We start from the raw sequence: 24936 nt of genomic DNA, 5'->3' as shown, positions 1-24936 counted from the left end.
ACCATAAAAAAGGAAGTACTGGCACACGTTACAACATGGATAAACCTCACCAAAAAACCACAAATCGTATGGTCCTATTTATAGTGAGTGTTCAGAAGAGGCGACTCTGCAGAGAGAGGAGGCAGATGAGTGGTCGCCGGGGGCCGCAGGGTAAATAAGAGCCAGGGGGGCAGGTGCGCAAGGACACGGGTCTCCTTTGGAGGTGAGAAAGACATTCCAGAACTGACTGTGGTGCTGCACCTGTCTGTGAGTGTGTAATAAACTATTGCATTATACATTTCAAATGAGTGAATTTTGTGGTATGTAAGCTTTATCTCAATAAAGCTGTTGGAAAAAAAAAGAAATTATTAGAAAAATAAGATTTTTTGCAAGACTGTTTACCAAATGGTGCGCCTCCAAGCCAAGAACTCTAATTATTTTATGTAAAGATTCATATGATACCCAAAACCACTGAATTTAACACTTAAAAGGATAAAGATGATGAATTTTATGTGATGTGAATTTTATCTCAATGCTTAAAAATCTTAGGAATATAACAAATTCAGCCATGGGCTCTCGATGAAACAGGTCTGAGCTCAGATCCTTTTTGATACCGACTCCCCCAGCAGAGAATCCAGGGAATGACCAAACCTGCCTACCAGGAGGGCTCAGTGAGCACACTTGTTTGCCCGAGAGTCCCACAGAAGGCCATTAAGTAAGGGTCCTTAAAATTATTTTAGTGGAGCCTTCAAAGGCTGGAGGAAGAAACTACCATTCTAATTCCTGGGACAATGAAGCTGGGTGTACTACTTGCTAAAAGCAAAAGAGAAAGGTGCTTACAAAACATAATCTCTCTGAACAAAGTGGAACTGACATAGAGCATTTTGGGAAGTGTGTGTTTCTGAGATTGGCGTTTTTTTCAAAACTGGGAGTTTCAGTCTGGCTCACCTTAGCTGTGGTGCACAGAGAAGCAGGCAGACCATGGGAAGCAGGAGCAATGGTTACTGGAGCACGGCTGCAGCTGATTGGCTGGCTGCCTTGCAGAAGCCTGGGGCCATCGCCAATGGCAAGACTCCCAGAGGCACAGCTACTGGAGCAAAGCAGTTGCCTTTTGACAGGGGCAGGTTTAAACTGTGGTTACCTGCTTACCTCTTGGAACAAGAGCCAAAAGACAGACAGTCTTTCCCTTTAATTTGGAGAACAGGAACTTTTTATTCTCAATTTCTACTGTCGCTGAAAGCTGTGTAATAAACTAATTTAAAACCTTCACTCACTAGGCAGGCGTTGCAAAAGTTTTTAGGAGAGGAGTGACGTGATGAGGACATTTGCAAACTTGTAAAAGATGGATTATAGAGAAGAAAAAGTCGAAGAGGTGGATAGAAGGCTGTTGAAGATGCTAGATTCTAGGATGTTCTAAGGTGTTTGTAGCCTTGTTAAGAAGAAAAGAATGCAGACTTTACAGCCCATTAATAGATCCCTATTCATGTTATGTATATCTGATGTACCTTGTCAATGCACATGTGCCATTTGCTGACGTGGACTCCATCCAGCGATGTCCACAGTGCTGTGGATGAGACGAACAAATTCACACGGCCTGCAGAAGTTCTGTGGAGAAAAGGGATGGCATGGCCACTCTCTGAGTAAGAGAGCGCCCCCACCCTTGCCTGGACAGGCTTGTATTGCTTTCTGGGAGCATTACATCAGAGAAGGTTCTCATTCATTATGCTCAGGTTTGCTTTAGGCGATTACTTCTTACAGATAACAAAGAAAAGAATGTTGTAAATGCAAGGGAATGATAAAAGTGATTGATCTGATTACACTCCATCCTGGAACAGTTTAGCACAGACTTTAGGAAGTTACCTCAAAGATATGTATTAAACATTTGCTGTCCTAACTCAGGGTGAGGGAGTCTTAGCAAAAGCAAGCCTCAAAGCAGCCTAGATATAATGCAGGCCTGGTCCCCCCTGGGGAATCCGATCTGTGAGCCTGGCTCCTGTGTGCCACCTTGCGCCTGTCAGTTTTCCAAACCAGGGCTGAGCTACAGTCACCATCGCCACGCGGACCGGTTCCCTATAATTTGCCACCGTTAGCAGTCTGATCCCTGTTCTCGTGTCCTCTCCCCTCCCCCACCCCCTCTTTACCTTTCCCTCTCTCCCTCTCTCCAACTGACAAATTAATAACTATGCAAGGCAGAATTGCTAGCGAATATCAATATTTTTCTAATTAATAAATCAGAAATAACTTAAAAACAATCAATTTGAGAGAGAAAAATGTCCTGATTTCAGACCATTTTCTTGGTTTCCTTAGATAATTAAGTTGAAAGCCGAAGCCCGGCTGGACCTGCTAAAGCAGATTGGCGTTTCTGTGGACACGTGGCTGAAGAGTGCAATGAACCAAGTGATGGAGGAGCTGGAAAATGAGCGGTGGGCCCGCCTTCCTGCAGTGACCAACAATGGCACCTTACACCCGGTATGTTTCTCTTCTCGGATGTGATCGTCTAACTTTCATTGAAGGGCGATATTCTTTGTCTGTGTAGCCAAACCTGATAATGACCAAAATTTTAAAGGACAAAATAATGCTTTTGCTAGTGGTTTGGGTATTTTTTCTTTAACCTATCACCAAGTAAGTTAAACTTGGGTGTAAGAAAGAAAGGGGGCCAGGGGAAATGGTGCTTTTTAAAAATGTTCACTGAAGAACGTATCACTGGTTGGCATCAGTGCCCGTTTACCGTCCCATTACCTCAGTCACGAAGTCGCTGCTCTTCTTGTCTGGAAGTAGCAGAATAAAAATTGTGATCTAGGGTTTTTGAAGTTCTCAGAAGTCTTTTCTAGTGTAAATGAAAACAAACACCCAGAGAAGTGGAAGCACTCGTAGAGAAGGGCAAGGAACACTCGCGGTCCGTGGTGTTGCCCGTGCTGCTCACGGCGTCTTTCACCAGGGAGATGGTGTCTCACACACAAGGCCAGGACTCAGCCTTAAGTTTTCCAGTCCAGGGCTCTCTCCACTCTGATGTCATCTGGTTAAACCTTAGTTTTTTATGTTGGAGATCTGAGTACCAGAAAAGTTCGGTGATTTGCCTCATATTTATATAGGTGGGTATGATGATGCCTAGCTAGCCAGACTAAAGTAATTCCTGTGGCTACTTCTCCACCCAGCACCCTGTCTCATCCTATTGGTTCACTTGTGGCATTTCTTACAATCTGTATTTATCTTCTTTATTCGTTTCCTCATATCTATTATTTGTCTTTCCCTCTAGAATGTAATTGCCATTCCCACCTGGTTCACTGCTGTGCACAGCAAAGTGCCTGGCGCGTAGTAGGTACTCAGTAAACATCTGTCGAAGGAAGACGTGAATGAATGGATAGACAGATGGAGGGAATAGTGGCAAACTAAAAGCCAAAACTCCAATTTCCCAGTTTCCCACTACATCCATAGCGCCCCTTCAGTGTTTGTGCCCTTCGGATTGAAAAGGGCATCCTTGTTAGAGAAACTGGCCAAAGTTTAAGAACATTCCCAGAAGTTTTATCAGCTTTTTTACATGCCATTCTGCTTGCACATTTAAAAAGGATTGTGTACGGTTATGCATCTTAAGGAGAAACAATCTACTGAAGGTTTGCTTTTGTTTCCCCATTAATGGTAACGCCACTGGGGAAAATAACACACATCTCCCACTTGACTTTGGGGTTAGTTAGAAGAGCTTGCCCTGTTTTCAGGGCAACAGAATTGCTCCACGTTGTGGAATAGCTCTTTTTATTGCATTTTTTAAAAGGCGAATTCCCATCTCTTCAGGTCATTCTGTTGTACAGGAGTAATGATGCAGACCCAGGCATAGACTTGCTTTTGGCTTCTTCAGCAGCACTGCTGGCAGCTAGTCAACCCGTGCTTTTCCTGAGCTAGCACCTTTTCTGACTAAATCAACGGGTCCAGCACTTACTGCCTAACTGTGAGCCAACTTCCTGAGCAAGTTGGAGATAAACAAGACTTGGTCTCTCTCCTGAAAGAGGTGACAAGCTGGCAGAGCAGGCAGGATTTATAGATCTCAGTAATACATGGCAGCGTGTGACTGGGCTCCTGCATGGCAAACTCAAAATTGCTTACTCCTAACTGACTTTGGGAAAAAGTCACTTGCCTCTGGGTTTCAGAGAGAAAGTTAGGTTAAATGATTCTAAGATCCCCTCTGACTCCAGTATCTCACGGTTTTGTAAAGGGCTGTCAGTACAGCCTAGTACCAGCTAGAAAAATAGGAAAGAAGTTTGCCCAAGAAGGAGATGTCATTTGAGGGATTACTTGCAGAATTTAACGGGAGATCAGAAAGGGCTTCTGAGCATGAAGGAAGGAAATACAGATGTGCCTGGTGCCGGGTCTGGCAGTGAGTGTCGATTAGATTGCGTATTTTTGAGAACTCTCCAAAGATGTAGACATATGTCCTCTGTGAAAGGAACATTTTGCCTTTTCTTTCCACTAGTTGGTCTTTTTTTTTTTAAGATTGTATGTATTGATTTTAGAGAGAGGGGAAGGGAGGAAGAAAGAGGGAGAGAAATATCTGTGTGAGAGAGAAACTTTGATGAGTTGCCTCTCACACAGGCCGCAACCCAGGCACGTCCCCCAGGCGACCTTTTGATTGGCAGGATGGTGCTGCCTCTGGGTTTCCGGGCCACGGCATTCTGGGCTCCTCTAGTCAGTCTGATGGAGTTTGTGTCTTCCCACTTGTGGCTGAGGGATCTATTTTGTGGAAGCTTTACCAACAGTATAAATAAGGGAGAGATGTAGGCACAAAATAGCTTAATGAAGCCTCAATATTTATTTAACCTGCTTTTAAATGACAGCACTGAAATTATTCAGAGGGAGTTGTGTCTCCTCACACTGACAGCTAGCTGGCCAGGAGCATGAATCAGAAACACACGTTCTGGGACCAAATTACTTCTTCCATTCTAGATGCCAACGAAAACATTAGTCATCAAGTTTAAAATTCCCTTCCATCTGGAAAACATGGTTAATACTGCTATTAGACATCAACAGTGTGAAGTGCCTTAGAGAAGATAAATGTTTTTAAGACACAGTCTATTTACCTTACAGAACAAGGAGGGAACTATACTCAGTTGGGTATTAACTCTTTGCCTTCTGTATTGTGCCGTACTACAGAATGTAGGATTGGGAAGAAAAAGAAGACAATCACAGAATATAGCAATATTTTTTTAAAGACGAGCAGGCTGCTGTAGAGTGAGTGACTCAGTGGATGGTGAACCGGAGTCTGCACACAGCTTCACGTGACTGCTGCCGTGACCCCGTCTGCCTCACTTGTCCCTCCCTTCTCTTATCTTCCCGCATCCTCCTACTCAAACACGCAGTTTACAGCCTTGTTTTGAAGTTACATTAATTTTAGAATGGAAAAAGTTAGATAACCAGACTACAAAAAAAAATTAGGAAGTGCCTTAGAGAAAACAATGACCTGAAGCTCCATCCTTCTCACACCACTGTTAGCAACATGATGTGATTCCCTCCTCTTCCTGCTGTTCTTTTTTGAACATATCTGTCATAATAATGTTAATATTGTGTATTTCTCCATGTACCATTCCATGTTGCCGAATGGTCTTCATAATCATCCTTTTTATGTCTGTATAGTATTCCACCAGGAAAGTGTACTGTGATTCATTTAGGTAACTATTCCCTTCTATGTTCAACATTTAGATTGCCTCCAGATAGACTCTAAAAAAAATTGTATACATATTTCTCTTTTTTCATGCTGGTTTTTTTTTCTGTAATACAGATTCTTAGAAGTAGTATTATTGGGTCAGATATCCATAAGTTCTTTGAGTTTTTCTTTTTAGTTCTTTTTATTATTTTTTTCTGTAGATTCACAAACTGTAGCTGACACTGTTGACATGACTTTCTTATCTTCAGCCACGTGCTCCGGCTACGGTACAAAGGCATCCTGACATCTGCTTCAATGTGTAGGCTCTGTGAGTGTATGAACCTTTTGTGTAGCTGCACCGAAGTGAATTTCGACTCCACTCATTATGACAGTCATGATGAATAATGTGTTTGAAAGATGAAGAGATTAAATAGTTTTAATCTCCAGGATGATAGTTTGGTTCCCATCTGCCTCAATAATATGTAATAGTCCTTACAGTCCAATGCGTTTTGTTTTTGAAATAAGAAAATCTGTTGACTTGAGCTAATCCCCCAAAAAATAAACAGTGGATTTTTATAATGCAATAAATATAAACTGTAGAAAATTATAAAATTTACCTGCAAAAATCTTCAGTCACTTTTATGTTTACAGTATTTCCAAATGGTCAGTGGTCTTTTTATTGGACTAAACTCCATACTTAAACAGCCCACTTTTCTTTAGTGAAACTGTCATGTCAAATTCCCAGTTAGGATCCATTTCATTTAATTCAGTAGGCATGTACTGAGCGGCACTGCTTATGAAACCCTTTGCTAGATGACAGGAATTACCAAGATGAGTATAACGTCTGTTGAATTGGTATCTACAGATTGAGAGAACCAGCCACATGACAGCAAGGACCAAAAGATGGACAATGGGAGGAAAAGGGGGGGAAAGAAAATATGTAGAGACTTTGACCTCTAAGAGAAGTATCTCCAGCTGTAGTATGTTCTGTGATTTTCTCGTAGCCACAAGTAAAGTGCCTGACACAGCTCCTTATACTTATTAGTACATGTACAAAAATACTAATCTGAACTTCAAGATAAGCAGTTTACCCCATCCAGTCCTATCAACTAAGGTTAAAATACTACTAAAACAAGGGAGTTTGTATCATTAAAGTATATTCTGTACCAGGTACTATGTCAAGCACATCCAGTTACTAATCACAATTCTGAATGTGCTTACAGACAAGGAGACAGGCGTAGAAGAACTAAACATCTTACTCAGTAGCACGCAGCTAGCACGTGGAGAGAGCAGGAGCCTGAACCCAGATTTGTCTGCCTTTAAAGCCCTGCTCTTTACCACCCTTTCTTACCCTGTGGATAACCCTTTATTCCTCTAACCTTTATCATGATTCATTTTCATTGCTGTGCATTTCTTTTTTTCCTTTTTTAAAATCATCTGTTGAATCATCATCGAATATCCTATTTTCAGTGTTATTAATGGTGTTGTAGCATCTTCGAGTACTATGTGGCCAGTTGTCATTAAAATTTTCAAGCTTTACTGGCATTTTCAAGAGCTTTGCTGAGGCATAATCGACCTAAACAGATGGCACATATCTGAAGTGTACATTTCGGTGCATTTTGACATGAATACGCCGGTGAGACCCTTGTTTCCTCGTGCTCCTTCCAGCCCCTCAGTCAACCCCAGACCTTCTTCTGGTCGCTATAGATATGTTTTGATTTCCTGCTATTTTATATAAGCTGAATCATACAATGTGTACTCTTTGGGCAGGGGGAGTCTGGCTTTTTTCACTCAGCTCCATTATTCTGAGAAGCATCCATGCTGTTGCCTACATCAGCAGTTCCACTTCTTCTCACTGCTGACTAGGATTCTGTTGTGTGAACATCCCGTACAGTGTGTTTATCCACTCATCTGACGGTGGGCATTTGGGTTGTTCGGGGCTATTATAAGTAAAACTGCTTTGAACATATGTTTTGGGTGAGTCGTATAGTCGGTATATATTTAACATTTTAAGAAACTGCCAAACTGGTTTCCAAAATGGCTGTACATTCCCATCAGCAGGGTACTGGTCTTCCAGTTGTTCCACAGCCTCGTCAACACTTGGTATGGTCGGTCTTTTTAATTTTAGACATTTTGATAGGTATGCAGTAGTATATTGTTATAGTTTTGATGTGTATTTCATTAATAATGTTGAGCATCTTTCTATATGAAGGAGTATTTTCACTCTAGAGAGAATAGTTATTTTGCTGAGTACAAGAAGATGGCTACTGAAACCAGTTCAGAAAAGTCCTTCTTATCTGCCCTTGAAATAAGAGCAAGCATTTTACAACATCTAAGGAAGGAAAAGTATTCATACAGCTAGAAAGAATGGTCGTGACTGAAGTTCTGTCAGGTAACAGGAAGGAAGGGTGTGAGAGAGTGGTCATTAAGAAGCAGAGCCATGCAAAAGCACACGGTAGTGACCTCTGCTGCTGTCATTGCAACCTTTCGTTCCCTTTCACAGAGAAGCAAGAAATGAACTCAAAATAAAGGGGAAGGAAGGAATGTTTAGTGTCAAACAACGTTGCCAAAATAAAATGCTTTGGATTGATTCCCAGTGCCAAAGCACAGTACATGCTAACATTCCTTATATATTTTTGGAAACTTGTTCTACCCACATTGGCTTTCATTTTAGTTTTTATAGATGTATGGGTGTTTTATTTTGTTTTGTCTTGTTTTGTTTTTTGTAATGCCAGTAGTTTTATTTTTTAATTTCTTCTTCTTTGTGTCTTTTCTATCACCGTTTATCCCCCTTACCCACTCTTCCACCTCCCGCCCACCCCCCGCGGCCACCACACTGTTGTCCGTGTCCACAAGTCCACGAGTCCTTCTTCTTTTTCTCTCCATCCCTCCAGCCCCAACCCCACCCCCAGCCAACAGTTTTATTTTTTTAATGTTTGTAACCTTTACTAGAATATGAAAGCAAGTTCTAGCACACGATCCTCCTCTTCTCTGACACAGTGCCCTGGAGAACAGTGGACTCATAAGTATGAGGTAATCTGAAATGTCCAGATTTGAGATTTTGTCATTGACCTGACTGACCGGAGAGGAAGTATTTGTAAGGTGAGGTGCGCAGTTACTTTGCTCAGTTGTGGGGATTTTCAGCAGGAGTTATAAGTGAGAATACGCAGGGATTTTGAAACGGAAGCAATAAATGTGACAGAAAATATGCACTATTTATTCTTCTGGAAACCCCCTCCGACAAAAAAAAAAATGCTGTACAATTTTGTTAGAAAAATAGCAGGTAGGAGGAGAGGCCATTTTAAAACATCAGTGACAATTAAGAGAAGTCACTTTATTAAGAAGTAGAACTCGACGGTATAGGCAGCCTCTGCCTTGTGGCTCACTGGTTCCCAAGCAGCCTGGCCTTCTTTGTCGCCTCTCGCACGCTGCTGCTTCCCTGCACACTCGCGTCCCGCTGTGGTGGAGTTCCACCCTGGGCCGGAGCCCCTGCGGAGCAGTCGGGCTGTCCTCCGTCCCGTATCCCAGAGCCTTGCATGGTGTTCAACGCGTAGTAGGTGTTTGATATTTTAGTTAATTATTCTACTGTGAGGCCCGATTCTCACACTTCATCCTTATACCCTTCATGTGTAAACATTGGTGCCTTTGTATGTTTGAACGGGGGGAGAGAGCAGCCAAATAAGCGTTCACATATAGCTAGAAACAAAGAAACATTTAAACTTGGTTTTGTTTCTTCTCTATTGGATTTTTCGTCCAAAAAGAAAACACATTATTCTAATAGTTCAGATAGTGCAGACGCATATAAAACCAAGTCGGTCACCTCTTCTTTCCTCAGTCATTATCCTCACTCTGCCTTCCCGTTAGATATTTGTGCTCATATAAGTGTTGTTTGTACTTACTATCATGGGCAGTGCTCTAGGTCAATACATTTTTTTTACATTCAATACCATTTTAGTTAATATATGTCTTCTTTGGAGAAGTGCTTATTCAAGTCCTTTATCCGTTTTTGAATTTTTTTTTATTGTTGAGTTTTATGCATTCTTTGTATATTCTGGATATTGATCCTGATCATATACATGATTTGCAAATATTTTCTCCCATTCTGTGGGTTACCTTATACGCTGTTGTCCTTTGATACACAGTTTTTTATTTGGTCAAGTCCAGTTTACCTATTTTTTTTGTTTGTATCCTGTGCTTTTGGTGTCATATCCAAGAGATTATTGTCAAATCCAGTGTCATAAAGCTTTCCCCTTATGTTTCCTTTTAGGAGTTTTATAGTTGCAACTCTTTTGTGTAGGCCTTTGATCCATTTAAGTTAGTTTTTATAAGGTAAGGGCCTAACTTCATTCTTTTGCATGTAGATATCTAGTTTTCCCAGCACCATTTGTAGAAAACACTGTCTTCCCCATTGAAGAGTGTTGGGACCCTGGTTGAAACCATTTAACTATATATGTGAGCATTAATTTCTAGGCTTTCTGTTTCCTGACTTGTCGTTAGTAAGTGTTACTGATCACAGTCTACTCGGTCATTCCTCTGTTGATGGTTATGTAGATGGTGTTCAGGCTTTTGCCGCTACATGTAATGTTGCAGTAAGCGTCCTAGATTATACTCGTGTAGTCCTACATCCCGGTGCTTTTATTTCTCCGTAATGGATGTACAGAAGTGAAATTGCTAGATCAAGTGGTGTGTTTAGTTTTGAATTTCAGTAAGCAGGTTATTTTTTAAAGGACGTGTCAGTTTACATTTTATCAGCCATAGATGAAAGCCTGCTTCTTGACATCCTTGGTAGCATTTAGAAATCTTTTTAGCGTTCCCCAGTATGATTGGTTTAAAATGGTAAGAAGTCTTTACTAATCATTATTTAACAGTGAAAAGTGAAAGGGTACTGATAAATATTTCTTACATATTTGAAAGACATTTACTCTTGGTTTTAAAAAGAAAAAAGCCTCTGTCCTTTCATAACATAAAAATGCAAGTGAGCCCTGGCTGTAGATTGAGTGCTGCTGACCTGTGAATCAAAGGGTTGCCAGTTCGATTCCCAATCAGGGCACATGGGTTGCAGGCCAGGTCCCCAGTAGGAGGTGCATAAGAGGCAATCACACATTAATATTCTTCTCCTTCTCCCTCCCTTCCCCTCTCTCTAAAAATAAATAAATAAAATATTTTTAATGCAAATGAGAATAGATACTTATTTCTATATGTAGTTGAATAAGTTAATATTTTGAAATAATCAGGTTTTAAGTGTTTCTCTTGCTTTCAACCATTTTCTTGAAGTAAGCAAACTAGCCAATGTCTCCTAATTTTTCCTAGCTTAATGCAGAAACCGAAAGAGAAGAAGGAGAAGAGTTTGAAGACAACATGGATGTTTTTGATGACAGCAGTTCCAGTCCTTCTGGCACCTTAAGAAATTACCCACTCACCTGCAAAGTTGTTTATTCCTACAAGGTTTGTATTTCTTTAACTTACTGCTCATATTAAATTGTAACTGTATCCACCCAGCCTCTTACACTGTGCTCAACGTAAGATGGGTGTTCAGCTAATATTAGAGGCAACACAACGTAATGGCGAAGCGTCAAGGCCCTGGTGTCAGACTGCCTGGGTTAAAGCCCTGTCTCAGCCAGTTAAGGAGCTCTGTGGCCACACTAGTCCCTTAGTCTCTGTGAGCCTCAATTTTCGTATCCATATTATGTGGGGAATATTATAAGGCTAATTTGGGATTAAATGAGATAACACTTTTATAGCCAAGCACAGAGCCTGGCATCTAATAAATTTGTATGTCGGCACATACGAAGAACTCTTACTCTTGTAGCCAGTTGCCTGCTTAACACAAGACCCTCCATTAGGATGATCCTCAAATTGATATTAAAAGCAAATTGTTTTGCAAAGCAGTTTTGTTCATGTTTACCTTTCCAAATCTTAATATGACCACCTCTTGTTTCCATGTTAAGCAGGAACCTGGATAAATTGATGCCAGAATTTCCAAACCTGATTTAGTATAATAGTTCTTAATCTCACTCACCCCACCCTGCTTTCACATTAACTTTTCACCATACAAAGTGAACCGAGTTGCAGTTCCCGTCGCCCTCTCTTTCCCTCGCTCTCTCCTTGTCCAGCCTTCAGCCAGTCCCGTCGAGTCCACTTTCAAAACATATCCTGAATCCAGTCCCTCTTCCCCATGTTGGTCTAGGCCATTGCTTTGATTGCAGTAAATTTTTAAAAAACTCGTAATTGCTATTCCTTCTTCATACTTGCCTCCCAATAGTCCATTTTCCACTCTGCAGCCAGAATTACCTTTAACACATAAAGAATATTATTTTGCCCTGGCTAGTGTGGCTCAGTGGATTGAGTGCTGGCCTGTGAACCAAAAGGTTGCTGGTTTGATTCCTGGTCAGGGCACAGGCCTGAGTTGTGGGCCAGGTCCCTAGGCAGGGGCATGCAAGAGGCAAGTGATCACTGTATCTCTCACATACTGATCTTTCTCTCCCTCCCTCCTCCTCCCTCTAAAAAGAAATAGCCCTGACTGGTGTGGATCAGTGGATTGAGCACTGACCTGCAAACCAAGGGTCACCAGTCAGGACACATACCTGGGTTGTGGACCAGGTCCCTGGTGGGGGCTCAGGAGAGGCAGCCACACATGGACGTTTCCCTCCTCTTTCTCCCTCCCCTCCCTGTGCTCTAAAAATAAATAAAACATTTTTTTAATCTTTTTTAAAAATGATTATGTTTTTCCCCTGCCTAAAAACCCCTTTTAAGCTTTCCATCACACTTAGAAAAACAGACTCTTCACCAAGGTCTATAATGTCCAGGTTGACCTGGCCCCTGCCAGTCTCCCTAAGCTTCATGTCAGACCCTCCCCACCCAACCCACTGGCTCACTGTGCATTAGCCACTCTGGCTGCCTTTCGCTCTTCAAAGGCACCAGGCTCCTTCCTGACTTGACAACTTTGCACTTGCTGTTCCCTCTCCCTAGAACTGCCTCTCCCCAAATCTTGCTTGGCTGCCCACTGCTATTCATTGAGGCTCAGCTCCGAGAGGGCCTCCTCTGGGCTCCCCTGACCACCTAAATACACAGCTCCTCCGTCACTACTCATACCCCATTCCCCTTTGCCCTCTTTTATTTACTACGTAGCACTCAACATCAGCGAAACTTAAGCGTATTTGTTTTCCTATTTCTTTGACTGGCTCTCCACTAAAAGTTCACGGAGGCAGAAACCTCGTATGTGTCGGTAAACCTTGTGTATGTGTCTTCAACATGGAGGACCATGCCCGGCACACAGTAGGTACTCAGTAAATAACTGTGGAAGGGATAAATGATGTCAGAAAGGCGAGAACAAACGGATCCTCCTCTGGCTCCCATGCGGCTGGAAGCCCCGTTCCTAAAGGACAACACAGAGGCTGGTTCCGGAGAGAACCTGCCACGGCCGGGGCAGCATCCCTCCCCCAGCCCCGTCGCTGGACGGCCAGGAGTTGGCCGTGTTTACACCTCGATATTGGTGGTTTCCAGACCTTTTAGTTTATGTCCTTTTATTATATATTTAAATGAAAAACATTCCCTGCTTTCTAAAAGAGTCGGGGTTTTTTCCCAATGCGCACTGTTTTGATAATCTTTTGAAAATCACCTTCTGAGATACTTGGAAAGTTGTTGTAGAGTGTCATATAAAACAAGCTTTGGGATGTTTCCCCACCTCACCTCTCAATGGTATGTATGTTTACTCTCAAGTTCCAGAATTAAAATTTAAGATCCTTAAGTGGAAGAGGATCTTGTGTGTCTGAGTGATTACGCACACCTCCCGTTCATCCCAAATTCCCTCTGTCGGTGTGTCCCAGGCACGTCTGTGTAATTGGTTACTCACTGAACGTTTATGAGTGCACACTTTGTGGTAAGTTTGGGGGATGCGAGAATGAATGTTACAAAATTCCTGCGCCCAGAAATGGATAGTCTCGGGGTAGTAAATATTAAACTGAAAAAACAGAATATGAATGAAGACATTTATAGTAGAAGTAAAACCACTAATTCTTCCTGAGATGGTTGGGAGAAATTTTACAGGCGAGGTGGCATTTAAATTGGGCCATGAACAAGACCTTTCTAGATACAGTGAGAAGGGAGGGAAGAGGAGGAGCCCTCTAGGCAAAGAGAACCGTAGATACAGACGCAGTTGGGTGAGCGTACAGGTGTTTGGAGAATTCAGTGGTGTATGAGCATCCAGGGTGGGGACAGAGCCGCCGGGGTAGAGATGTTTGCTGTCAGATAGTAAAGGGCCTTATAGACCAGCCTGAAGTTCGCCTTCTATCCTGTCCGGGAGGAGCCATTGTATGTCCTAAAATCAGGCTGGGCTTTAAGAAGGTAACCTTGGTCCTGATAAAGATACGATGGAGGATAGATTAGAAAAGAGAGAAGCCAGCTGTAAGCCTGATAGTGGTTCCCATAGTCCAGACCAGCTCAAAAAACTTGGATTAATCTTGTGAAAATAAAGAAAAGCTAGACTTAAGGAACAGATTCAAAAACCTAAAAAAATACTGATAACTAACTATTCAAATAATGTAACAATAACAAAATATTAACATAATTTAAAATGACAATCGTAAGAGTTTTTCATGTAAGAAGAAATGCTGTGTTATGACAAAAGAAAGATAGCAGATTGCATGCACCTTAAAATCTCAGTTATGCCTATTTCCAGCTTTTCTACGGTGACACACATGACTTTTATTTTTGGGGAAATGCATACAGTTTTGAAAGAAAACAGGACAGGGAGACAGCGGGGTGACGGAGGGCAGGCCGCCCCTGGATCTCTAGCTGTCGCTGGACGCCAGGACTCCAGGAGGCGGTGGGAGACCATGTCTTCATTTAACAACCGTCTGCCAACCATGCACTGTCTTTAGTTGGAGTGAGAAGAATTACATTCCCTGCCTTAAGTCAGTCATCACAGGAGCAGGTCCACACAGGCAGCCAGCTAAGTAGAGTGCGGCGGCCGGCGGCATCGCCGTGACGGGCATGCACGAAGCCCCGCAAGAATGAAGGGAGGACGGAGCAGCCGCGCCTGTGGGCGGTCTGGGAGAGCAGGAGCTGGGCCCCAAACCACGAGCAATGACGACCGCTGCCATTTACGAGGTGCCACGTGCTGGGACCGTAAATAAATTTTTCTCTGATCTCTTCAGTCCCTATAAGGAAGATGTTATAAACCAACCTATTAATTCAACAAATAGGACTTGAGCACCTTCCATGTCCCTGAAGGACTGGGCTGGAGGGGAGAGCACCGGTCAGCACTGGGAAATCTGTGCCCTCGTGGGGCTTATGATCTAATGGGAATAAAAAGAAAACTGACTTCAGAGAGGTCTCACAGTCAGTTCCCCACAGAAACAGACTGAAGTTGGACTTGAACGCACAGTAATCTAAATCCATTCACCAGGTGGGAAAGAGGGAGCGGAGCCCGCTGGAAAGCCGGACAGCCTGGTAAAGCGAGGAAGCTGCGGTGTGTTTGGAGAGTAGGAGGTAGTGCGCTCGGGCCAGGACAGCTAGAGACCGTGGGGCCAGACTCCGTAGGGTCCTGAGTGCTGTGCCAAGGACCGGACCCTGTCAGGTGGAAGAACTGGTCACTGCTTAGGGTGCTGTGGTCAGGGCAGTGTCTGCTGACATGACAATGTTAGGCAGTGTGCATGGACTTCGTGACTTTTTTACAAGGACAGCGATACACTTAACGGCGTCCTTGCCTCTCCTGCTTTGCTCTCGCACGCATTGAAATCTGGTCGTATGGGCACTTTTTAAGTCTTGCCATGGAATTAGGACAAATACCTTTGTTGTACAGGTGCCTTTTGCTAGTATATTCAAGGCATAGTGTGGTTTCGGATGAGCAAAGGAACTCCATTGGAAAAGCTCTCAAGAACCAGGGGGTTTTCTCCTCATATTTTGAGATCAGAGATAATTTACTTAACATTCTGGTCCTGAAGTAAATCTTTTCTGTGATTGTCAGCCATTGTCAATGCTAGTGTTCTGTCTCAGTAATGTCCTAAATCTGGGTTTCATTAAATGTTGTACTGCCCATGAGATGGAAAGTGAGTCTTAGGAAAGTACCCATTTTCTTGCCTTGTTTTGCTTGTGTAACTTGGAGAATTTCACACAGTTAAGATCTGAAAAACAACATGGTCTCAGGTGATAGTTGTAACTGATCTTGGGGCTTCAGGGAAGCTTTTAAGACTATCGGCTAGAGGGCCAGAAGAGGCCAGCAGGCCCCGGCCTGGGTGCCTGTGACCCGAGTCTCTGCAGGAAACAAAGCCACCTGGTCTCTCCGCAGCCCTCTGCAGAGACCCTGAGGGTTTGCCCTCCAGGGCGGCCTCTGCTGGCGGGTGCTGGTGAACCCCCGCCGCAGGGGGTGACACAGGGCACAGCTAGCAGCCTGTGCAGAAGCACCTAATTGCATCAGCCCAGTCTCCACAGTTAAGTTGGGAGCATAATAAACACAAATTTTGACAAATCTCAATCATTTTGTTTCCACAACTTTCTTCTCCCAGCCCCTGTCTCCCGGTGATTCCGGATGAGTTCTAGGCGCTGGCCCAGCTGTCATCCCACCCACGCACATAGTCCCTTGCATTCCGCAGCATGCTCTCCATGGTGGCGCTCTGTGCGGTTCTCACTCAGCGCTTTCTCCTCTGCCTGTGCTTCCCCATTCCTCATGGCTCTGTGCTCATTCATCCCACGGGGACTCCCCAGTCCTCCTAAGCATGGCAGGATTGTCATTTAAAGAAATGGAGGCATCAAGAAGTTGAATGGCTCACCAGTAGATTCGGAAGCGGGAGCTGGAACCCCGCCCGCTCCTCCCCCCAGCGGCCTGCAGTGCCCCCTGGGCCTGACGGCCTCCTCGGGGTTCCGTTCCTCCAGTTTCGGTTTTGGCTTTATTTTACTTTGTTTAGTTTTTTCAAGTAAAACTTCACCTCATTATGATAGTTTTACAACACTCCAGTGTTCACGTCCGGCACATCTTCAAAACCATTTCGATGTTTGGATCCCCGGCTTTTGTTACGATCAGCGCACATCTGCTCTTTATCTAACCGTTTTAATTTTGTCCATGACCATCCTCCATTGCAGGCTTCTCAACCAGATGAGTTGACCATTGAGGAGCATGAGGTGTTAGAAGTGATTGAAGATGGAGATATGGAAGACTGGGTAAAGGTATATTCCTTTGCTCATATCGCCCCTTCTTGTGACATTTTTAGGAGTGTTTTGGCTCTTGCCATGCCCTGTCCAGACTGTGTGCAGACCTGTTTCGTCACCTGTCTTTTCCTCAGGCTCGGAATAAAGTCGGTCAAGTAGGGTACGTGCCAGAGAAGTACCTGCAGTTCCCCGCCTCGAGCAGTCTGCTGAGCATGCTGCAGTCGCTGGCCGCGCTGGACAACCGGTCGCACACGTCCAGCAACTCCACGGAGGCCGAACTCGTCTCGGGCAGCCTCAACGGAGACGCCAGCGGTAAAGACTGAAGCCGGGCGCTGTGCAGTTGGTCTCGTTGGGCCCAAACTGTATTTATTACCTGGAGTCAGCCTCCGGGGGGCTAAAGGCCATGACTCTGTTACTGTTCCGTAACATGTTTTGCTTTGTTTGGCCCCCTTGGCCCTGTACAGTAGAACCCTCAAGTTGAGCCTCAGTGACCGAAACTGCTGCGGCTCTGCCCTCACTTACTCTGCCCAGCGCCTAGGGGTGGTCGCAACAGTGACCTGGCTGTCCTCGTCCTTACAGTATTTCTCTCTCTCTTGCCACCCAGTCTGCTTCGTCAAAGCACTTTATGACTACGAGGGTCAGACAGATGACGAACTGTCTTTTCCGGAGGGAGCAATCATCCGAATCTTGAACAAAGAAAACCAGGATGACGATGGCTTCTGGGAGGGGGAGTTCAACGGGCGGGTTGGAGTGTTCCCGTCGGTGCTGGTGGAAGAGCTCTCGGCCTCGGAAAACGGCGACACCCCGTGGACGAGGGAGATTCAGGTACATGAGCAGGGAGAGAGCTGACTGAAGGCGTTTAAAGGAAGTGACTCCCCAGGGGCCTGGTGACCCTCACCAGAGTGGGCTGTGGCTGCACCCCCAGGGGCCAGGGGTCTGCAGGGCGGAGTCTGGGAAAGCAGGACCCGTCCATTGGTCGGGCTCTCATGTGAGGGCTGGGTGAGACCTCCGCTGCCCCACAGTCCGGACTCTGAATCCGCTAACCCAAATGCTAACTTGTGTGTGGGGCACAACAGGGTGGCTCGGTGGAGAAACAGAAACAGACCAGAGGGGGGTGTGTATTCTCTCTGTGATTAGTTTGTATAGTAAAATGTTAGCTTGCTCTTTCTCTTCCCTCGCTGTCAGAGCCTCCCGCCCAGCCCAGGTTGTGCAGGTCCCTTTTCAGAGTCGGGGAGCCTGCCAGAGCCCCATTGTATGCCTGTGGCCCTGCGCTTAATTAGCTCATTATAGCAAGGCCTGCCTTCACCCGAAACCCCGAGTACAGTCCGTCCCGGCAGGCCTGGCAGGTCCGGGACCGTAGGGAACATGTCCCAGTTCTGTGGCATTGTGACCACTGAGCCTGCCACTGACAAAACCTGGGGAAGTCGGAAAAACTCAGCCAATTATTTTATTTTTCACAAAAAAATATATATATATAACTTTCACCCTTTTTTGTTCTTCACTGAATTCACTGACTTGACTAATTTGGTGTGTTTTTAGCAGAACTCTAGAGAACGGTTTGACTGGGTAACTGTTTGAGAGGAGTGTAATCAGTGGTGAAATGAGACCTGTGAGAGCAAAAGTTAAATGCACACAAAACCGAGGTTTGGCATGGTTCGGCCTAGGCTCACGTGCTTCTGAGGAGTCCGACAAAGAGTGTCAGCAGTCACAACTTAGCTCCCGAGCAAAGTAACTTGTCCGAAGTAGTCAGAGAAGCCAGCTGGTCCGTCCTTCCCGCGGTGAGCACTCTGTAACCTCCTTCCCTCTGCGGCAGGTCTCTCCAGCCCCCAAGCCGCCCGGCCCCCTGCCTCCACTGCCACTGTACGACCAGCCTCCCAGCAGCCCCTACCCCAGCCCGGATAAGAGGAGCTCCCAGTACTTCCCCCGCTCTCCTTCAGCGAATGGTAAGGGTTCTCCTGGACGGGGGTCAGAGTGGATTTTCATGCGGAAATCCATTTGTTCACCCGAAGGCAGACAGACCCGCACAAGCGTTCTCACTGCTCCGCGCCACAAATAACATGAGTCTTCTCCGGTTCTCTCCCTCAGAAAACAGCTTCCATGCCGAGTCGCCAGGATGCTCCCAGGCACCAAGGCCTGCTGCTGAGACCTCACATGGCAAACTGCGACCCGTAAGGCTCTTACCTGGCAGGGCTGTGGAATGTGCGGTTCTTCCACATTGAAAATTAGAAATGAGTGTTTCCCCTTGGCCCCTGTGTTCTTGCTAATTCCCCCATGGGAGGGAGAAATGGGTAAGGGAAGATAAAAAGAGTTCTTGCGGAAGAAGAGTATAACAATCAACACATCTTGGGAGGCCCAGTCTATGCTGGCACATTTCCTGAGTCGTGGCGAGATTCGCAGTGATAGCTGCGGACGTGTATTTAAACCGTAACAAGCTCTATGAGCATCGAAGTGATCTCATCGTGAAACAGAAGCACATTTTTTCAGCAAGCGTTTACTGAGATCCCATTTTCTAGGCCTATATCTGTGTCTTTGAGGGACACTGAAGTGAAATGAGATATACTTTATGCCCTTATGAGGTTTGAGAGCTTCTGTTCTCCAGGAGAATCTTCTCTGCTTGCCCCTCTCCCCCACCACCACCACCTCACTGCGAAGCCGCTCTCGCTCTTCCCGGGTCGTAACTTCGACCTGTGCTGACCTGTGCGTCCTTTGCAGTTTTGTTTTCCTGGGCCCCCTTGTCAGCTTTTGACAGGATTCCTCAAACCACTCGCTTCCTTTGGTTTGTTCATTCAGCACGTGTATTGAGTGCCTTGTAAAGGACTCAGCTTTTCATCCTAAATGTGGTAGGAGGCCAATCGTAAGGTTATAAGCAGGACAGAGATATGACTAGTTTTGCATTTTTAAAATGTTACGATGGCACCTAAGTGGGGAATGAACAGAAGGTGGCAGAACGGACGTGGGGGCCGTGTGGAGGCTGGAGCAGTGGTCCAGGCGGGGGGCCGGCAGCCCCTGGAGTGGTGGGCAGTGGCGGTGGAGAGAAGCAGGCCGATGTGTCACACCAGCCTTTCCTGGTTCGCTTCCTGCCTCTCTGGCCCTTCCTTTCCATTGGCTTTTGCAGGCTTCTCTGCCCCTGTCCATCTCTGCTGATGCTTCTTAGGATTCTGTCCACGGGCTGCTTCTCTTGCAGTCATTAAACTCACTCCCTGTGCAGTCTCATCTACTGCCACAGCCTTGACCACTGTTTACTGACAACACCCAGGCTTGTAACTGCCAATCTGATCTCTTCCCTGAGCCTCAGACGTGTGGACATCTCAGTGTGTGTGTACCAAACCCCCAGAACTCCACAGAAGTGAGTTAATTACCCTCCCCACCAGTGCTCTGGTCTCCCACGAACAGTCGGCACCAAATCCTGCCGCGTTCCCTCAGAGACAGCTGTCCGTCTGGCCACCTCTCGGCTCCCCACGGCCGGCGCCGGTTCCAGCCGGCAGTGGCCTCTCATCCTGGCGACTGTGGACATCTGCCGGGTCGTCTTACCGATGCCTCTGCCTACCTCACTCTTCTCTCCAAACTGTTACCTAACTCATCTTTTCACACATCTGATAATGCTTTTCAAATCCACCAAGGACTCTTCTGCCTAGAGAATAAAGTCAGATTTCATGACTATTCCCAGGCTACTTCTCTAGCGTTCTCTCTCGAAACCCTCCTTCTAAGACATGCTCCAGGGTTTCCAGGTCTCCAGGCATTGCTCTGTCTTACCTCCAACGCCAGGCCTGCTCTGTGGACACGGCTTCTAGGGCCTGGGTCCCGCTCGTGCCCCTGAGGCTCTCAGCCCAGGGAAGAACCTGATTCCTGGGTCTCACGTGTCATCCAGAACAGTGACTCCTTCTGAGTGTGGGAAAGAGTGAAAATGAGGTGGAAAGACATGCGGAGGGCATTTCTGAGACTCTGGGGGCCCCGGTCCTTGGATGAATGACTGGTTGGGGTTTGAGTGCTTCATTCAGGCTTGGAGTTTGGAGCTGACTGACAGTTTGTGCACCTGTTTCCTGCTCAGGTCCGGGCGGCGCCCCCTCCGCCTACGCAGAACCACCGAAGGCCCGCGGAGAAGATCGAGGACGTGGAGATCACACTGGTGTGATGGCGGGGGTGCCGTCGGTCACGGCTGCAATCAAGGCCAGGCTCGGAGTGTGGCCAGTCTTATTTCTTAGGCACCTTTGCATGATGATGACTCTTAAACAGAGCGAAAACCAGGAGGACTGTTTGTGACTGGACGGCCTGGTGGACTCCTCCCACATTTTGAATATTTTGTGCCTTTTTTTGTTGTCATTTTCTATGTCATCTCTCCTACCATAGCACAAATCCTGGCGGGCCCTCGACACAGTGGGGAGCAGCCCCCGTGCCTGACAGTGGCCCTGATCTGAGACTCAAGACCAGGCCCCGTCCCGGGCACAGTCACAGCGACACCGATCGTGTGCACTCGTACAGTATATTACTGTGGCCACAGGGTGTGGCAGAGATTCTCATCTTCAAGTGGCTTTTGCTCATCTGATTAAGTTTAATCAGATCACGCAGGCTACGGAGGAAGCAGAAGGAGGGATTTCAGGGAGGCTGGCTCCTCCCCGCAGTTAGTCCCGGACTGAGAACGTGGAGCCTCATTGGAAACAAGTGGACTGCCCCGAGTTTAGCGCCAATTGCATTAATGCACATCTCTTCCACAACTAACAGACCCAAAACAGTAACAGTGTCTTTTGTGTTAATACTTACGCCATTCATTTAGTATTAGTGGAGCTAATACGGAGGGGCTGAACTAGTAGCCAAACCTCATCCATCACATAGACTAGTGGAAAGGAGGCTGCGGCTAAAACAGAAATGGAGCTTCCAGATCTGAAATGAGCCGATTTAATGTTCTTTTTGTATTTGGGTATTTCTCAGCTTAATTTTTGCAGCACATACTCTTCTGACCAGTATCCTTAGAGCCGAATGTCTAGATAATTTGGGGACACATACTTGCTGTGTTGAGCTTCCCTAATGGGAGAGCCCCGAGCATCATTTCATCCCCAAGCCAGTGCACCAGCCCAGCCAGGCGGTGGTGACTAGTGTGGAGCAGCGGCCAGCCCTGGCAGAAAATGCAGCTTCCTGGGCCCCACTGACCTGACCTTTCCTTGGGAGAAAGAACCTGTGGCCCGTGGAGGAAACCAGCTTCCTACGAAAAAGGACTAAAGGATCGCACACCTGCACAGGTGCAAACTGATGAGGAAAAGACAAGTTCTCCGCACCATGGGGAGAGCCGGGGCTGCCTCTCCACAGGTGGCCAGCCCCCGGCAGGCAGCAGGTATCCTGCAGCAGGTGTCCTGCAGCAGGTGTCCCAGAGCAGACCTGCGCTGGCTCCCCGCCCTCTACGGAAGATACAGGGTGCGTTACCCCAGGACTGGGGGACGTCTGCCAGTTGCTTTTTTTTTAAGAAATCAAATTTACAGAATTTAGTCTAAAAATTGTATTATACTTTGGAAATTCCATCCCTCCTATGACTCTGAAAACTTGAAATGCTCGCCAAACGTCCCCATGGGATTTTTTTTAAGGTCACAGCTAAAGCAATTTTCAGTTCGTCATTTGATCATGTCAGTGATAATACCCCTTGATGAATCCTCTCCATGATTTGGGGTTTTTTGGTTTCTTTTTTGTTTTCTGTTGTTTTTGCATTTTTTAACCTGTTGATCTATTTGAGGTCTTTTTTGTTATCAAACTTATTCTTAAGTTTAAAAAAATAAAGGGTGGTCTTTTTAAAAAGATTTTAAAGTTTGCCTATATGTGAAACATCTCCAAAGCACTTTAAAAATCTTCAAAGTGCTTGAATCAGGCGGTTCTCACCACCCAGCCTTGTGCTCTCTCTAGCTAGCCAAATTGTCCTCGAATCTGGGTTTTCCATATTCTCAGAGGGTTATTTGAAATTTTTTGTTATATTTTAAATATTTTTTGGAAGAGCTGCTAATTTTATTTTAAAAAAACAAAGTTGTAAAAACAAGCCTCCTTTTTAAAAAGAACCCCCGCCCCCCCAGGACACATGACCCGGCACCACAGCGCGTGGGGCGGGCTCCGCAGGAGTGCCCACCTGCAGACGCGCCTTCTTTACAGCGGCTGTAAAAAGTTTGTATTTATTATGTATAAAATGTTGAATAATAAAAAAATGGAATTAAGTTTTCTAAGTTTCCTTATAAAAAGATTTGGGTAAACAGGCTTGCTCAGACAATGCTTCTTACAAAGAGACACTCCCAGGCCCTCCCTTTAACCACGCAGCAGGCACCGAGGGGGAGCACACGAGCCCGCCCCCGGGCACACAGTCCTCAAGGCCCCCGCCCGCCGGGGACAGCCTGCTGGGTGCTAGAGACAGTGATGAGTAAGCTGTGGTCTTTGCTTGCACAGTTCCTTCCGGGCAGGGGAGGGACGGGCACACACGACCGTGCTGTGTGACGTGTCCTGCAAGAGGACAGCGTGTGCCGAGGGAGCCGAGCGTGGAGCCGAGCCTGCCACCGGCAGGACGAGAGGAGGCCACGACATCCCCCCGAGGACACGTCTTATTTTTTCAGGTCATAAGACACACCCAGGTTTTAGAGGAGGAAAAGAGGGAAAAAATTTTGAAGCAAAAAATGTGGTAAAATATTTAATAACATAAATAACATGATATTTCACCAATGTAAATGTAAACAACTCAACAGCAGCATGAACAGCCATTATTCCTCCCGAATTTGTGGGGTGGGGAGGGGAAGTGCATCTTATAGTCTGAAAAATACAGTAGCTGCTGGCTTCTAGGATGGGGGAATCCTGGACTCCTCTGCCCTCCCCTCAACCTCCACCCTAAGGAGTGATGAATGAATCAAGCCAAGGAGACTTTACTGGTCCCAGGGTTGGATGGACTCCTGGTGAAACGCTGAGTCCCTCTGGCTGCCGGACCAGCACACTGAGGACCAGGGCCCAGCGTGTTCGGGGAGAGCCCGACAGCTCTCCGCTCCCCAGAGCTGCACACGTGTGGTATGTGTTCTCCCAGATGCTTCCTGGGTGTGAAGCGCATACGTGTCCACATTGCCATTTTATGAAGGTGGGACTGCATGACACACTCAGGTTCACCTCGTTCTTGAGGGCTACATTAGATTCCTTTATTGGGGCATAATTTAAACATGCGTATAGTGATGAATGTTTAGGTGGTATCCTTCCATTTGCTATTAGAAAGTTGAAATGAACGTCTTTGTTCATAATTCTTTATTAACTTGTTACAGTAAAAATAGTGGGTAAGTTTTTAAGGATGTAATTTGAGAGTCAAAAAGGTATGTGTTTATTTAATGGTTTTAGATTTTGCCAAATTGGCCTCTAAAACGGTCGCATCCATCGACACTCCCTCCAGCGTCACAGGAGATGAAACATGGACTTTGGAGTCAGAAGGTCCAAGGGAAACCCCGGCTCCCCCTTGACAGCCGTGGGGACCAGGCCTCGGCTTGCCCCCGGGCACCTGACAGCAATGCCGTGGGTCCAAGCGTGCTTAAGTGGGCTGCTCGGGGCGCTCACCACAAACGTCCGGCATCCTCTCCTCCAGAGCCAGGGTCCTCACTGCTCTTCCAGCCTCGTGGTAGCACAGGACTGTCGTGAGGTCCGAGGGAAGGCTAGTGTGTGGGGGTGCTTGACCGCAAATACGAGGAGGGCCGTCAGTGCATATGAAACGTCATTTCCACCTTCTGCCTTCCCCTGCTAAGGAGAGCTGCTCACATTGGAGATTGCTGGGGCATCGGAGGCTTTAGTCTGTGCCCCAGGAACAGAGTTAAGCTAATTGCCCCACCCCAGTGTCACAGCTACATTTTGGGCTCCATCACAGGAACTAACGTGGGGGCATCAGTGGGACCCACAGCACGTCGCCTGGAGCCCTTTCCTCTCCGACCCTCCAGCCCAGCCCGTGTCCACAAGCAGAGACGCAAGTGAGAAGGTGTTATCTGGCCCTAGCTCTGTCACCACTCCATGGGTGACCTCTCCCTCCGAGCTGCCACACCCCAGCTTTAAAAGGATAAAATCAGATGATTTACAAGGACTAATCCAGCTCATATGCTAAACAAGCTCGATCTCTAGATGCAGAGTGAGAACATCACACAAAAACGCCGCAGGGTTTGAGAGCAGACTGACACAGGCAGACTGCTCGGGGTGAC

The 24936-nt window shown here is 46.1% G+C and overlaps 1 protein-coding gene across 3 annotated transcripts in view; it reads left to right on the top strand.

The window, feature by feature from the left end:
* Positions 1-22949, top strand: part of FCHSD2 (FCH and double SH3 domains 2) — a 227049-nt gene extending 204100 nt beyond the window's left edge. For all 3 annotated transcript variants that reach the window (XM_045818082.1, XM_045818081.1, XM_045818083.1), the window contains 8 exons: positions 2287-2448; positions 10922-11056; positions 16691-16774; positions 16891-17068; positions 17361-17581; positions 18570-18699; positions 18842-18924; positions 20805-22949. In XM_045818082.1, coding sequence (XP_045674038.1) covers positions 2287-2448; positions 10922-11056; positions 16691-16774; positions 16891-17068; positions 17361-17581; positions 18570-18699; positions 18842-18924; positions 20805-20888 — 1077 coding nt within the window. In that variant the 3' untranslated portion in view covers positions 20889-22949. The remainder of the gene's footprint in view (positions 1-2286; positions 2449-10921; positions 11057-16690; positions 16775-16890; positions 17069-17360; positions 17582-18569; positions 18700-18841; positions 18925-20804) is intronic.
* The last annotated feature ends 1987 nt before the right edge of the window (positions 22950-24936 follow it).

Source organism: Phyllostomus hastatus, unplaced genomic scaffold (genome assembly GCF_019186645.2).
Source record: "Phyllostomus hastatus isolate PE091 unplaced genomic scaffold, TTU_PhHast_1.1 phas_scaffold_317, whole genome shotgun sequence".
NCBI classification, from domain to species: domain Eukaryota; kingdom Metazoa; phylum Chordata; class Mammalia; order Chiroptera; family Phyllostomidae; genus Phyllostomus; species Phyllostomus hastatus.
Note: the sequence above shows the minus strand (reverse complement) of the source record. Positions and strands in the feature narration are given on the sequence as shown.